We start from the raw sequence: 12894 nt of genomic DNA on the forward strand, positions 1-12894 counted from the left end.
TGTTAATTGGCAGGGAATGAAGTCCCACAGGCTCAGCCTCCCACAAGCACATGGACTGCTAGTGGGACAGCAAAGATCTCCAGGGTGCCTTTGCCCCTTGGGCAAGGTAGGTGGGAAGGGGATATTAAACCTGAGGCATTTGAAGAGAAGTCAAGAAGATACAGATATACCTCATTAAAAAATGCTGCCTCTTATTAAACAAAAGACAGCCAGCCTCCTTCTCCCTCACGATGACCAAGAGGAATCCCAAAACATAATCAGTTTAAGCTGAACACCATGTTGCTGACAAGATTAAAATTAGACTCATGAGGTTTCATCAAGGGAAAATTTAACTATGGCACTCAATCAGGCTGCAGAATTCTCTAATGGCAACTGAAATAAAGTCATTTAAGACAGATCCTTAAATGTCACATGAAAGAAACCCTGCCTTTGGCTTTATCCTTTGGCAAAATTTTATTAAGTATCTCTTTTCCCTCTCCTCCTCTACATGTACTGCTTCTTGTGGCCATACCCTCCCTGGGCTGAAACTACAGGCCAGCATTCTACTTGGAACACACAGCACTGGGTTATCCAGCTTTTTGGCTGTCCCATAGGTCACATCTTACAGGAAATGTCTATAAACAAGAGGCTAATAGGTTTGCAAGAGCCTCCCAACATGAAGAGCCTTGTTTGGCTCTTCCAAGAGAGTATAAAACCACAACAGCTGCTGTTCTCCACACAGCACCTCCACTGAGGTGCCTACAGTAAAACGGAGAAACTCTCTGTTGAAAGAACACATCAGTTCAGAAAACTATTCCACTTCCAACACCAACCTACTTGGAGAGGGATGGCTTATGAGATGTTTCCTTTGCCCTTGTGTGTCCCTACAAGCTAAGCATCACCAGACAGCTCTGCTATTCAGTGATGTTCAAGGTCTTCCAGCAAGAAGTGAAAATAAAGTGTAAATATATGGCACTAAATGAGTTCGAAATGGTCTCCTGTATTTTTAACCTTGCCCTCGGGAGGCTGCTGCAGGACTGCACTCGCTGACTCAGCACTTTGAAATCACCTTACTACCAGAATTCATGGCACTCCCAACATCCATTTTATGACTAGTCTTGCCCTAAAAAACTTGTGCTTTTAATTCTACTCTCCTCTCAGTTTTCAGCATGATTTTGTATTCCTGTTTCAATTCTTTAACTGCTCTTTTAAGTCCCAAAGATGCATGAAGCAGCTGGAGTGATGTTGAATAATCAGACTACCTCCTGTTCAGTCTCTTGCAGTGACCAGAGGTACACAATCCAATTACACATCAGACAGAAAAAGTCATTATTTGCATAGCATCTGAGCATATAGCAAAATCTCAGTAGTAGGTAAAATGGCCTTCCTGCTCACACAGGCCCTGATCTAGCTTGGTCCATGAGCACTCACCTAAATTTAGGTGCCTGTTTATCAAACTGAAATCAAGAGTCTTTTGCTGCATAGGTAAGTGCTTTGTTAATCAGGGAATTTGCTTAAGCTATGTGGATGTTTAATATTCAAATATAATTATCATCTAGGGAGGGAGAGAGCATTAAGCAAGTCTCATCCTGATTTATCCAGCTGCGGGGAAAGCAGTGACAGCTCAGCCAGCAGTGTGACAAAAACTCTGTCCTATGAATGTCTTCTAGAGTTTGCAAAAATTTTACCTTTATCTCCTTTACCTCTAAGGGGAAGGGCTGAAATACACTTAGTAGTCCAGACAGCTAAGATATCCCCAGGTCAGTAAGGGCTGGATTTAGGTTTTTTTCTAACTCTGAAGAAGAACAGAGCAAGGAAGAAGTAGAATCTTACACTAATCTTATTATGCTCCTTAGATGAACGACTTTCACATGACAGTGAAGCTAATTCCATTTACTTGCCAGTGAAGCAGCAACAAAAGAGAGAAGGGGGGGAATATGGCAGTACAAAAGTGTCCTCCTGCTCCCAACATCTTCCTTGCTGGTTATTTCTCAGGATTAGCAGCTTGAATCACTATAGAGCTGGATGCATCCAGAGGCGCCTCTGATTATTGAGTCCAACGTAATGACAACCAAAGAGCAGATGGATTCAGGGTCATCTCAATCCCGAGATGCTCCTCTCTCCATCTTCACCTGACAGGAGCGTGTTTCTTTTCTTCTTTCATCCCTCCCTCTTTTAAAAGCTGGCCAGAGGCTTGGGATTGCAGCTGGTGGCCTACAGGGTTGCTGAGGGGATGCAGGGCTCCCTTGCAGCTCAGCTGTCTGCCAGAGAAGACAGATTTGTTCTGGGCAATGGAACCCACCAGGTTTCCATGCAAGCCTTCACATTCTCATTGACATGACATTGATGCCCAGCACCCTAGGCAAGAAAAATGCAATTCTGAGTAGGGCATGAAGACACAAGAGGATTTCACAAATGAAGTAATCGGGATCTTGCACTGTCATTTTGCAACCCAAGAGAGAGTCAGCACCTACCTGCCTCTTGGCGTGATAATATTATTTCTTCATGTAAGATTTAATGAAAGAGTTCTCCATACTGAAAAAAGAACTGCTTCTGAAAAATGGTAATAAAAGCCCCGTTTCTCTGACACATAGCTTGCTTTGTACAGGATTACTTAGAATTGCTGCTCTTCTCCTTGTCCTTACAAGTAGAGCAAGCAGTTGACTTAAGAAGATAAGTATTTTTCTTGATTCAAGTTTTCTGGTACAAGAATATATTAACTTTCAAAAGCAATGTCATTTCCAAAACAGGAGCTAAAATTAGACTGATTTTTTTTTTTTGTTCTCTTTTCCCTTTATGGCTTTTACAAGCAATTACCCACTTAATGTTTTGAAATTATACAAGAAACTTCAATAGCAGTTCTTTTTCCTGCTGCATCTCCTTGAATGTGAAGATTTAAAAGCTTTTCCGGAACACAACAACATGAGAAAATGAATTTGCCATTTTCATTCTCAATTTCTTTTTTTTTTTAAAGAATGGGAAGCAGCGGGGTATTTCTTCATCATTTAACTTTTTTTTTTTTTTTTTTTTTTTTAATTTGCTAATGACGAAGCAAGCCTGTGTGACAGCTCAAGAAACCAAAGGCAGGATTCTTCTTTGCACCACAGCCTTTCAGGCTGCCGTGGGAGTTCTGCTAAAATAGCTGGAAGGGCTATTACGCCAACGCATCTCTTGAGCCTCTTCTTTCTTATGGCAGGGTGGCTGATACAAATTTAGCATTCCTGCTCATGTGACAATCCCACACTGGGTATAACCCATACGAGGAGCCAGGCCATGTGGGGAGCTGGGGATCCTGCAAAGCAGGGCTGCAGGAAGTGGTGAGATGGAGCCACGCAGCAGTGCTGTGGTATCCATCTGGCCTCAGACCTGGATCCTGCTAGTCAGGCTGCACCCATGCTGTGGGGTCCCAGGGCAGGACAGAGGGTCATGGGCTGTGTCACCTGCTGTGGAAGGAGAGGGTTCCCAGCCATTTGTGCTCAAGAGCCCCACGCTGCCTGAGTGGTCTTGATGTGCCTCAGTGTCATGTGGATGGGCATGAGCTGTTGGTAAAAACAGAGGGCTGGGTTGCCAGCTCTCCTCTCCCCACCTCCCCTGGGCTCTTGGGGTGGCATTAGGGGAACTCACCTTAGTGGAGAAGGCAGGTCTAACCATCTCCTGCTCAAGTTGTCCCCTGGAGGAGGGGTTTTGTTTACTTCTCTCTGATAGCCATGCAGATGCCTGCCTGCTAAGACCACAGCATTGGAGTGCCACTGAGCTGGCAGTGTGTTTGGCTCTTACAGCTTAGGAGAGAAAGGTGTTTCTTTTGCCAGCAAAGCAAACCCATCTGAAGCACCAAGTCTGAAATCTATAAGTAAAAAGCAAATCCAGCTGGGTCGGGGAAATTAAAACAACTCAGGCTCTCTGGGCTGCTCCAAGTTTTATCTGCATGAAGGTAAGAGGCAGCATCAGTGTCTCGTATAGAAAAATGTTCCTACCTCCATCCCTCATCCCTGGGACCCCTTAAAAATCCCCTGTGGCAGGCAATGCCTTTGCTCCCAGTATTTCCTGACCATGAATACCTTTGCTACAGTCTGACAAAACTCTGGAGAATAAACCATCTCAAACTCACACAACTCCTATTGTACATCTCTGTTCTCATTAAGACCAAACCTTTTCTCAGGCCACACTTCACCATAACTTCTCTCTCCAGAGTTTAACTCTTATTAACTTAGTTTATTATCCATTACCACCAAAACCAACTTATATCTTCTGTTACATTAAGGCATTCATAAAATACTGCAAGAACAGCTCCAGGAAGGCACCTTCCTTGGGACTTTGATAATTGCATTCATACAATGTTCTCATTATCTTCCTTTTTGTTGCACCTGCAGGACATCATTTCTCTCCTCAACTGGTGTGAGGTCAGTCAGGATGTTTTCCCCATAGCCATCTGGATGGAGCAAAGGTCACCTCAGTTGAGAACTTCTACGACTGTCAGAACTGGAATCACCTTCTGGGGTTCTCACTAGCACTGATAAAACCCCTTCACCGTCTTTTTCATCGGGGTCTGAGCAGGAGAAAATCATACACTGATAAACATCTGTCTTCAGCATGTTTAGTGGGAGGGAAAGAGCTGGCAGGCTCCTCTAGATTTAGACACTTGCAGTTGAACTTAGTGAAATACCTAGAAAAACATGAGGATGAAGGGAATCTATCATGCTAAACTCAGACCTTCCTAATACCAACCTGCTGCAGCCATAAACACTCTCAGTGGAGAAAATGGAAATACAGGAAAACAGTTGCCACAGCAAACACAGGAAAGGCAGCAGCCTTGAACTGACCATAAGCACATCAGTATGCTGGGATTTTGGATTTCACAAAGGCCCTTCTCACAGGAAGGCTCATGTAACCATGGCAATGGAGATCTCTGGATGCATTTCATCCTTGTCACCGCTAACAAACAAGTAAGTTAAATCAGATACAGATAAGAAAGGTCTTCCCACTCCTCAACTAAGCAGTTCAGAATTGCTAGGAACCATAAGGTACAAAAGACAACTTGAGAAAAAAAAAAACAAAGTTCCAAGAATCATCACAACTCAGATTTTTATTCAACAGTGAAGTTGAAGGGAACGGTGGTTTTTTTCCCTTCAGGGCAAATGTTCCAAATGGAAATTAAGTAAAAATATTGTTCCCCAAAAGTACTCACAATGTCATTAGTTTTCATTAAATATATTTGTTTGGCAAAATAAAATAAAAAAATTAGAACCCGTACAAAAAAAATCCCTTGCAAATTTCTAACATATAGCAATGACAACGATGTAAACCTGGATGTTTGGCAGTTGTAATTAATTTGTGAAAATTACTGTTGAACTTTGGACCAAGGAAATAAAAATCACTTCAAATAGCAACAAGCCAATTTCAGAGGCAACTGAGGCTTAGGGAATGCTACAGGAATGGGACACACTAGTGGCTTCATACACGGTTTGTGAGAGTGATCTGCTAGTGTGGGGCTATTGTAAGAGCTGGGAGGAAAAGAAGTTAAAAGCTGTTGCAGCATTGCAGCGTATGGTACAGCAAAAACCTGCAGACTTTCCGTTCTGGGAGCCGATCAGTTGGGTGAAGGCTGGAGGCAAGAGCTGAGATGACAGTGGAGACAATGACAGTGACGGATGGTGCAAGCACTGGGAAGCAGTTAACCAATTTCATCATCTCATTGGATTCAGTGGTGAGCAGACTCTTGTGAGTGTCTGGGGAAATCTTCTGCTTACAGTAGCTGCTTTTGCTCCCTACCTCCCTCCTCCTTCCAGTTAAAGCCTCTGCCCTGCCAAGTGGGTTTCACAGGCATGCAGTTTGATAACAACGTCCTTTAGTTAAGAATGTCTATTCCAGTATTAAAAGTGTAAAAAAAGTCCTCAGGAGGGTGCTTCTTAGTGGCAGTCTTTGCCTTAAGCAAGGCCAATTGCCTGCAATTACAAGTTAATTAAAGCAATGTGGGTTTGGATGAGCAATGGGGAAGATGGGAATGGGGAAGGAAGGGATGCAGGGAACAGGGAGGAATGCAAGTGTTTCTACATCCCTCCCCAAAGCCAAAATCCAAGGTGCAAAAGTGGGTTTCTTTTTTCCCTCACGCTCTTTTTTTTTTTTTTTTTTTAATATCTCTCCAGTTATAATGTATTTCCAGTTTCAGAGCAAGTTTCAGCGACTGCCTCAGTTACAGTCATAAACAAAGTCATAGTTGCTGGGCTCCTTTGGGATGGGTGGGGGAGCATCTGGGATCTGTATATTTTCCAAGTCAAGGAGGCGTAGCTTTATCTCCATGCTGAGCAGCGTGTCCAGGTCGTTCCGTGTTAGGTCACTCAACATATCCTTTCCAAGGAGGGCGTTCAAACCATCGGTCCATACACAGTACTGCACAGGAAAAGGATAAAAACTGTCATTAATAGACTTCTCATACACAAACTCCTTCTCTGGCCTGGTCCTCTACAGTTACTGTTCCCATGGGGATTTACAAAGAGACCTAGAATTAGGTTGATGCATTTTATCAGCTCATATCATGAAGAAGGCTTTCACTGAGCTGCTCAGAAAATGGGAAAAAACATCCATAAAATGAGAAGAAATGTTACTATTTAGTAGTCTGACAATTTGGAATCTCCTCCACACTTCTTCTTGAATGTTCTTCTGCAATTATTGAAGAAGGAAACAATAACTCAGGACAATAAACCTCTGGAGAAATCTCCTTCACTCCTCTCATTGTCATTTTCCCACCATCTATTAAAAAGGCCTGCTTATCTTGCACTAACTAAACTTTTAATTCCAAGACAGTTAAATTAGGTGAACTAAATCCCACCCCCAAATCCTTCTTGGCTCTTACTGTAAAAAATCCTGCACTATCTGCTTTTATCATTGTCTGCTTTCCTATACATGAAGTTGTTAGAGTTGATAGTCTCCCATATCTATGCCTACTTTACCACTATTTTACACAAAATAACATGTTGTGAGTTAATGCTATGTCCTTCATGAAAATTAAATGCCAATCTGCTTGGGTGTAATATTAAATGCTGCAAATGCTGAACTGGCCTCTAAAACCTTTCCTTACTGTTAGCTTTTTCCTAACAGGAGATGCCATCTTTACCAACAGCTGACAGCTTGTGATAAACGTGGGCTGAATAACCATTTAAAATCAGCAACAAATTCAAGGGAGATTGGTGATCTAGAGTCAACTTCTATTGAATAAGTCACTTTCATTTATTACTACAAGCCATTTATTCAACTATGAACAGAAGCACTCAAATGCTGTCATCTAAAAATAAAGATTTCAATCATAAACTTGTGTCCTAGTTTGCAGGAGAAAAATTAAATCAACCGTAACTGCATTTTTATCTTACAAATACTTCTGCTGAATTTCATGCCAAAAAAAGGGTTTTTAAATTTAGCTGACCATTTGCTACATGATGCCGCCGAGTTTAAAGATAGCCATGGTTGACTTCCTCCCACAGCAGAAATGAGGATTATTTTTAAGGAAGAGAGAGAAGCCCCCCTCTTCATCCAGAAAAAGGGCATATTTCAAAAATAGAATGGGTTAGCACATTTTAGCATCCAAAGTGAAATCCAACCCACTTAAGTCAGTAACAAAACAGTAGCAGAGGGAGCATTTTCACCCTGGGTGTGGGCAAGCCAAGCCACAGCTTTAATATGAGATCAGCTATATAGAAGAGACTTTAGAATTCAGGTTGTCCTGCTGACAACTACTAAATAAACAACTTAGCTGGCCTATTCTAGGCTGTGAAAGTGCGCCACTGAAGACTTTCAAAGCGTGCAGTTTTTTTGGGCATATCCAGAATATCAGGAAAAGAAAGAAACTATTCTAGAAAAATAATTATATTTGAACAGACTATAATCTTTTTATGATTTACTTGAAATTTTTCTTTGGGAGAGTTTTCCCTGAATCCATTATGAAGAAAGGGACAGAAAAGCAAAAGGCTCTGCTCAGGTTACAGGACAGCAGAGAATCTTTTCAACAGATGCAGTCCCTGACGTAAATCGTCCATCACCTGAGCAGTGAGTGCGGCCAGCTCTTCCTCTGGGGACGAATCCCAGAGAGCCAGAAAGCAAAACTGCAGTTCTCTCCTCTTCCAGATATAACTCATTCGAGGCCCACAGAAACCAAATTCTGGCCACAATTCTGATGAGTGCAATGGCCTGGAAAAGGGGCTTCCTCTCTAATCTCCATATTGGCAAATGCACCTAATTAAACTCCTGCACATGTTGAGCAGAGAGACACCCTAATGAGATGGTGGGAAAACAGAGGCATTCATTCAGAAGCTTTTTTCTTTTTAATATGCAAAAGAGACTAAGAGCCACTGAAAAATTAATTTACGAGATTCATTTTCATAAAACTCCAATGAAACCTAATTATGGCCTCCCTCATCAGTTTCTCTGTCAAAAATCATGGATAAGATTAATCCAACTTTTTTGCTGTGTAGTTGAAACCAGTTATTAGTATTTAAATGAAAAACAAATACAATGGAGTGATCTCATAGTCCTGAATACCCTGGCTAGCAGTAAGCTCCAACAGATGGCTAAGGGAATTGACAAATTTAAGTGTGCTAGAATGAGGTCCAAATCTCAATGATACTGGTTCTGTAATGAGATTTTATCGAAGAATTATCTTGGGAGACAAGAACTAGAAAGGTTGCACAGGCTTCATCCATCTGGACGCAGCCCTGAGCAACCTGGTATGAGCTCGTTGCTGACCTGCTTTGAGCAGGAGGTTGGACTTGGGACACCTCCAGGGTTCCTTGCAGCCAGAATTATCCTATGAGCCTCATTCAATTTTTCTTTTTAGGACACACTCAACTCCCACATTTCAACCTCACTCTACAATCACGAGGGCTGCACAAGTATTTAAAAAAGCCCTGCAGGTCTGACCTGAAATTGTCATGTACCAACATTATTCCTGGTGCTTCACATAAAGCTTTTAGGAACTTGAGATGTCACCACCAGATCTCCCAAACTGACAATGCTGCTAAACTAGGACTTCTATCAACAGGAACCCCAACTACTTTGATGAATAGTCACAGGCTTCACAACATGCTACTTGCCTTTCCTTGTGGGTTCTTCCTCTGAACACTTGTACTTTCTACTTTAATCACATCTCACTCTTCTGCAGGCCATGGAAAAATACAGAGGAAGTGAGATGTCCTTTTAAAAGCTTTCATTTGGGAACTGTCAAGCGGCAGCAGAGACTGTTGCCTCTGGCCATTTGCTTGAACATATTAATTAATTTTGTTTCAAAGAAGCTGCACAATACCAAAAAGAGAAATGAAGATAAAAGGTGTGTTAACGCAATCATAAGCAATTGGGTTAGTGCATCTCACTGCTACTGCCTGTCAGTGGGATGCAGTTACCAGCTTTTGAACACTCGGACCATTAAAATCTACTTGTAGCTATAGGCTATATTTGAGACACGGTGGCTGAAAAAATTGCTGGTTTTCATGACCATTTGCTCTTCTGAGCTGAAACAGTCTATAATTCAGTTTCTGGAGAATTTATATCAGAAATCATCAAACCTATGTTCAGTTCAGAGGATGAAAACAAACATGTGTTGCTTAGAAATACAGCTCTAGTGGCACATTGTGCCTGGGTCTTTTCTCTTACATGAAAACTGACCAGCAAATACTTCTCTGGAATGAACATCCTTGAAAATGACAATCAAATATTAATCTACAGAAAGACCCAAATGGGCATAACTGTATCTCCTCTCCTAAAATTAACACCTAGTTGAAGGTTTTAGTCCAGAACAACAAATGTTGAAGTAGCATAACTAACACACTTCACTTGTAAAGCAATTTCATGCAGTTTTTTAACACTATAGTTTAATGCAGTTTAGAGCAATCTTCTGTAGTTCGTCATCTTAGCACAGTGTCCTGAACTGAGACCAAATGTGATTCCTAAAAATAAGTGTGAAAATGTGTGCCTAAAATGTTTAATTTTCTGAAATTCATTTCCCAAAGAATTTTCTGTAAACAAAATGTATTTGTAAAAACAAATTTGTTTACATTTTTTCCCTAGGAGAGACTTCTTCTTGATGTTCCTCTAGTCTGACCAATGTGATTGAAGAAGTTTGTCTTCTTGTCACCAATCAAATTGGTCTGTATAAAATAATACATTAAAAAAACACTTCCCAAAAATAAAAAAGTAATTTTCAACCTTCCAAAGTCAAAGTCTTTGTGTAGTTGTAGTGTACAACAACATCACAAATGGAACACAACTCATCTTGCTTTAGAAACAAGAAGGATTTTTTTAAAAGTAGTGCATTCTGCTAAACCTTTACTTGAAATTTCTTTGAGAGAAACACATCAAATGATACAACACAATTAAGGTAAATTAATCCTATCACATTCCAGAAGGTGATAATGTCTTCTATTTTCTTGTGGCTTTTACTAAGAGAAGGGAGCAGGGAAGGGGCTGTCATTCATCCTTGCTATTGGTATTTACCTTGTCTTTATACAAGTGAAAGCCATTGCAAAACACTTTCCCATGGAGAGGAAGTAGAGGGGGCCTTCTATGATCACCTATCGTGAATGGTCTTAAGCAATGTGAAAGTAAGAAAAAGGGGATATGCCATTCTGGAGGGCACAAGTCTTTGCCCAAAATTGAGACCCAATGATGGTATAACCATCATTGATATTGCTACTAGCAATCTACTAGCATAGATTATGCTAGTGAGGCTGGCAATGATTCTTTGAAAGCTTTGCTGTACAAATTCTCAGTGTTGAAAGTTCACACAGCAAAAGTCTCTAGTGTCTAAAGTACAGCAGACCACGAGCAATCAGGAAATGGTGAGTGAGGTCTGTAGAACGTCAAGGTCTGCCCAAGCTCTCTTATTTCTCTTTCTCATGGCTCGCATTTCAGAGGGCTTGGAAATATTGGTCTGTAATTTGGAGCTTCATGTGCTCTGTGATGTAGAAATACAAAACATGTTTCTTCTGTAGCTCAGACATGCAAGAAAATTGCAGAAGGTCTTGTTCCTATTCTAGTCACTTGAATGTCAGTTTGTTTTGAGACATGACACTGATTTAGATGGATCTATACCCTGGGCCATGATGCCCATTCTTATGTTCTTAAAAAGCCACCTGGTGCCTTAAAGCAACTAAGATAACTTCAAATAACTGTACTCTGAATATAACTTACCTCGTGCTTGTCTGGAGCAATGAAATTCAACTGGCCACTTGAGTCATATAATATAGAGAAAGCAAGCTCTAGCACCTCCTGGAACAACACAAAGAAACACATATTAATGCTGCATGAGAGAGGCATTCATACATTCAGGTCTGTTTTTCTTTCCTATCCATTATTCTCCAAAACAAGTTGAAAAGTAGTTTATGGTAGTCTTATGTCTGGCCAAAGCTGAAGCAGTACCAGACCACTGCAAGAGAATGGCACAGCAAGAATACCACCGCAGTTACCTCAGCCAAAACAAACTCACCCACCTCAGTGCTTATTGTGGCCCACTGGGTCATAAATTGCTTTAGCATTTGAATTTAAATTTGAGCTAGGCAATGGTGAAGACTGAAATGAATATAATGAATAATAGTACTCTTGCAAAAACTCTTCATGAAGGTTTTTCTCACTTTGTATAGTTTAAACTCACAAAGTTCTGCAAAGTTTGACTCCTTGTGTTAAAAATCTTGTCAGGACAATTAATATCCTGGTATATACTTATGTTCTTCTCACTGCTGGAAATATATTAAATTATTCACTCTCAGGAGATTGCTGTAATTTTGTTTCCATCTGAACCAGAATTGCCGGCCTCAGTCAAGCCAAACTATGCCAGTTACCTAAAGACCCAAAGGAATTTCAGGAAAGGAAAAAGCAATCTTTCTTTTTTTCCCGTTAGCACTGCAGCTGGAATTGTAAAAGGTATCTAGGAGAATTCATAAAGTGCTGACCTTCCCTAAAAGTCACTTGGACTTGAAATCCCACTGGGAAACTCAGGCAATCTGAATAAATAATGATCTTTCAGTGGCCAGCAGTGATCATGCAAAGATGTTGCCTTATCTGTTGCCATATTATGGCTCCTGCCTGCATCACTACAAGTGCCATAACAAGGATCTCACAATCTGTGAGCTTGGAGGTATGGATATATTAACTGTGGAAAAGAGACCCAGCTACATAGCAGAGTGCTGACTTGTAACTATGATCTGTATCACGTGTCCTGAGCTTTCTACCTCTTGGCTTCCTCAGCCCTGTCATACTGACAGCTTTTGCTGACTCTCAGCTGACAACAGTCCCTGCACTGCCAGTGGTGAAAGGAGAACAGCTTCCTAAACCTGCCACACTAAGCTTTGAAATGAAAGAATTGACTGTGGGGACTGCAGCATAAACATTGTTCTAGATTTTACCCCCGAGCTTCTGGTCTGAGACAGACACAGATATTTGGATTTCTGTAAGGGCTTTCCTGGTTTTGAAGTTGTATGATTAAGAGCAGAGTCTGAACCATAAAACTTGCAATCCTTATGGATAATCTTGGATAATAAGAGATCAGGCTTCTCTTGGGAAATGTTCTTGTTTTCCTTGAGTTTAGTTACTAGGTTTGACTTGATGCATTGCCAAGGCTATAGGAGACAAAGCTATCCTAAATCCTCATTGTGTTAAATCTCCATGGAGGCTGCAAGTGCAAACTGTGCTGGTGCACTCAGCAAACCAATGGCTCAGGGCTCACATGGCCTTTTTGTGTTGTAGGCATGTCTCTCAGCCATACCTTATTAAGAGTGATGTTTCTCATTACAGAAACAAATCTACCTCTGCCCACATGAACCTGGCATTACCTCTTCACACAGTGCTATAAATTACTGACAGAATACACCAAGTAGTGCCACTGAGGTTGTAGCTCTGAAAAAAGGGCTTGTACTCTTATACTGTGATGTTCCTGAA

At 41.1% G+C, this 12894-nt stretch overlaps 1 protein-coding gene across 4 annotated transcripts in view; it reads right to left on the reverse strand.

Moving 5' to 3' along the window:
* Positions 1–4805: 4805 nt before the first annotated feature.
* Positions 4806–12894, reverse strand: part of ELMO1 (engulfment and cell motility 1) — a 308416-nt gene continuing 300327 nt past the window's right edge. For all 4 annotated transcript variants that reach the window (XM_083880270.1, XM_083880272.1, XM_083880271.1 and 1 more), the window contains 2 exons: positions 11152–11229; positions 4806–6366 (listed from right to left, as the gene is read on the reverse strand). In XM_083880270.1, the coding sequence (XP_083736396.1) occupies positions 6166–6366; positions 11152–11229 (279 nt within the window). In that variant the 3' untranslated portion in view covers positions 4806–6165. The remainder of the gene's footprint in view (positions 6367–11151; positions 11230–12894) is intronic.

This window comes from Zosterops lateralis (assembly GCF_965231275.1).
Source record: "Zosterops lateralis genome assembly, chromosome: 1".
Lineage (NCBI taxonomy): Eukaryota > Metazoa > Chordata > Aves > Passeriformes > Zosteropidae > Zosterops > Zosterops lateralis.